Here is a 2,825-nt window from a genome sequence, read left to right as displayed (position 1 = left end):
AAGGGGAGAGCGGAGTAAATCCGGTCCTCTAGTCTGTGTGGGGATGCTAGGTCCTTTTATGTAGGTTTCCAACACGGATCAGAATTTGATTTAAACCAGTCTGTCAGTGGTCTCAATACAAATGACCAAAAGTAGTACTTGAAGTTAGCGCATTTTAGATGATTATAGAAGAACACTTAACATTCTGTACAAGCTTCAGATGTAATGATGGAGAGACATAAGCCAGCGATCAAAGAGCAATACTCTGTAAAGGCACGGAAATGATCCCGCATCAGCATCCCAGGATTTCAGCGTGATTCTGCAAGTGATCAAAAACACTGTATTTATTGTGTTGGTGGGCTGTTACACTACTGAACTCTGACCCAAACTGCCATGTCGTCCTGATCTGAGCCTTAAAGCACCTCTTATTGCAGACACCACAGGCTTGGCGGGGGTAGTTTGGTGGACGTTTTGAGTCCTGCTTCCAGTTGTTTTTCTTTTCTTATCACATTTAATAAAAGTTTCCCAGTTTTTCATGATCTTCTTTTTGCGCTCCAACCTAACACACCTTAAGAAAACCAGAGTTTAGACAGAAAAAGTACCAAATGTTGATTTGGATTAATATAGACATTCTGAGCTGATTTTAGTTGATTCGTGTTCCACTAAGTCAAATGTTCTTGAATAAAGAGTATTTTCTCTTGTTTTGAGTAGAAAAGTTAAACCATTTTCGAATGAATGAGATCATTTGTGTTTGAGATAAGAAAACAAAGTGACTCCACTATCTAATGTCAAGTGCATGAAATAGTTATGCTTTACTTTACATTTCCTATACAGCTCCACCCAACTTAACCAGGTTACCAGAGAGGAAGAGCCTTAGAAGGACGGCTGAGCTTTGGGTCACAATGAGGGGAGCGGTGGTCTGGTGGTTAGATAATTGCGCTTGGGTCCCAGAGGGTCTAAATTCAAGTCCCACACTGCAAAAAAAATAAAAATAAAAAATCTAAATAAGGTTATTTTTTCTAAGAATAAGTGCATTATTTCTTGAATGGGGGAGGTCAGTAAGACACTTTGCCAATGGAACAAGACAATTTAAAATTAGACTATTCCATTGTCTTATTTCAAGTGCATATTATCCAATTATCTTATTTTAGGAGGAAATATACTCATTCCATTGGGAAATCATCTTATTTACCTGCTTATATCGACGGTAAATACACTTAATTTAAGAAATGTTTCTTATTTCTAGATCGTTTTAGCAGTGCAAACATTACCACAGACTGAGTGAGACCCTTAACCCCACGCTGTTGCCTGGGCAATGTACAATACCAGCCCACTGCTCCCCAAGGAGATGGGTTAAATGCAGAGAGGGAATTTCTCCATTGTGGGACAATACATTTACATGACATTTACAACCATCAGTGACATGAATCTTATGAATAAGGCCAGAAAGAAGTTACTCCTCCCTACACAACTCATGGAAGGCCTCTTTAGATGAACCTAAACTGGGTTAAAAACCTCCAGACCTGGAGAAGTTCTACCATCCCAGCAGAATGAACCAGAGGATCTGGGGAAAAGAGGGGGAGGAAATACCTCAGAAACCAGCACCATTCTGCCATTTAGTAATTACCGTGTAATAAAAGATTTCTGGAGCTAGACATCAGAAATTCTACGGAAGAGGATTAGAGTCACTAAAAACAATTAAAAAAGTTAACTGATTTTTAAATTTAATATCAGTTTAATATGGGAAAAGAGTCAGAATTCTGAGATTAAAGTGAGAATTCTGAAAAAAACAACAACCCAGAATTCTGAGAAAAAAGTCAGAATTCTGAGAAAAAAAAGTCATTCCCATATTAAACTGAAATTAAATTTAAAAATCTGTTAACTTTTTTTTCCAGTGGCCCTAATCATCTCTCGTAGTAATTCAGTTATTCGTAGTAATTTTTTACACTCTTTTTTCTTTTCTTTTTTTTTTTGTTGGCGGACGGCTCAGCAAAAACTCCCCTCGCAATATGGCCGCGACTTTGACGTAGTATGCGGCGGCTCGTGGCGCCTCCGCCTCCTTAACTGCGCATGCGCAGAACTTCCCCTCATGATTTTCTTGTTTCTGCTTCAGTTATGTGACGTTGTCCATCATTACAGTACAAACAGAGCTTTTTTCTGGACGTAAGTCACAATGAAAACCAGATTCACCACTGTGGACATCAGGGCGGCCATAGCAGAGATCAATGCCAAGTAGGTAACGGCTGTTAGCCGGAGCTAACGCTAACTTAGCCAGCTGCTAACACGGCTAATGTGGATTGGTTCACACTGGTTGGTCACTAATTCATGTATCTCTCCGCAGCTACATTGGCATGAGAGTGAATAACGTGTATGACATCGACAATAAGACCTATCTCATCCGTCTTCAGAAGTAAGGACGGTTTGAAGTTTCTAATTATAAAATAATGTAAACCACTGTTTTAACTGTTATTCTATATCTTTATAGCATTCTGCTACATTACAAGTAAAAAAAACAACAAACTGTTGTTTGTGAGACATTATGTTTGACTAAATGTCCATCAGATCTCCTGGTTCTGCTGCATGCCAGTGTTTTGGTTTTTCTTAAACCTAAATTATATGAAAGGCTAATTACTGAAGAACTTGTTTTGAATACATTAAACAGGATTACAAGATTTTCTCCAGTCATGCTTCAAAGCACATATTCCTAACCTTTGCTTTCTTTTTATTAAAGTCGAAGGGAAATCATATTTAAATGTCAAATCATTCTGGCTTAAACATTTATATAAATGTACTCTTTATCAGACTATATTGTCCCAAAACTTAGAAAATTTCTATTTAAAAAAAAA

General features: G+C 37.8%; 1 protein-coding gene across 1 annotated transcript in view; it reads left to right on the top strand.

Annotated features, from left to right (window-relative positions):
* The first annotated feature begins 2,058 nt into the window (after positions 1-2,058).
* nemf (nuclear export mediator factor) overlaps positions 2,059-2,825 on the top strand; it is a 39,642-nt gene continuing 38,875 nt past the window's right edge. The window contains exons 1-2 of the mRNA XM_015389499.1: positions 2,059-2,211; positions 2,321-2,389. Of these exons, the coding sequence (XP_015244985.1) occupies positions 2,153-2,211; positions 2,321-2,389 (128 nt within the window). The 5' untranslated portion in view covers positions 2,059-2,152. The remainder of the gene's footprint in view (positions 2,212-2,320; positions 2,390-2,825) is intronic.

This window comes from Cyprinodon variegatus, unplaced genomic scaffold, assembly GCF_000732505.1.
Source record: "Cyprinodon variegatus isolate N-32 unplaced genomic scaffold, C_variegatus-1.0 Scaffold462, whole genome shotgun sequence".
Lineage (NCBI taxonomy): Eukaryota > Metazoa > Chordata > Actinopteri > Cyprinodontiformes > Cyprinodontidae > Cyprinodon > Cyprinodon variegatus.
Note: the sequence above shows the minus strand (reverse complement) of the source record. Positions and strands in the feature narration are given on the sequence as shown.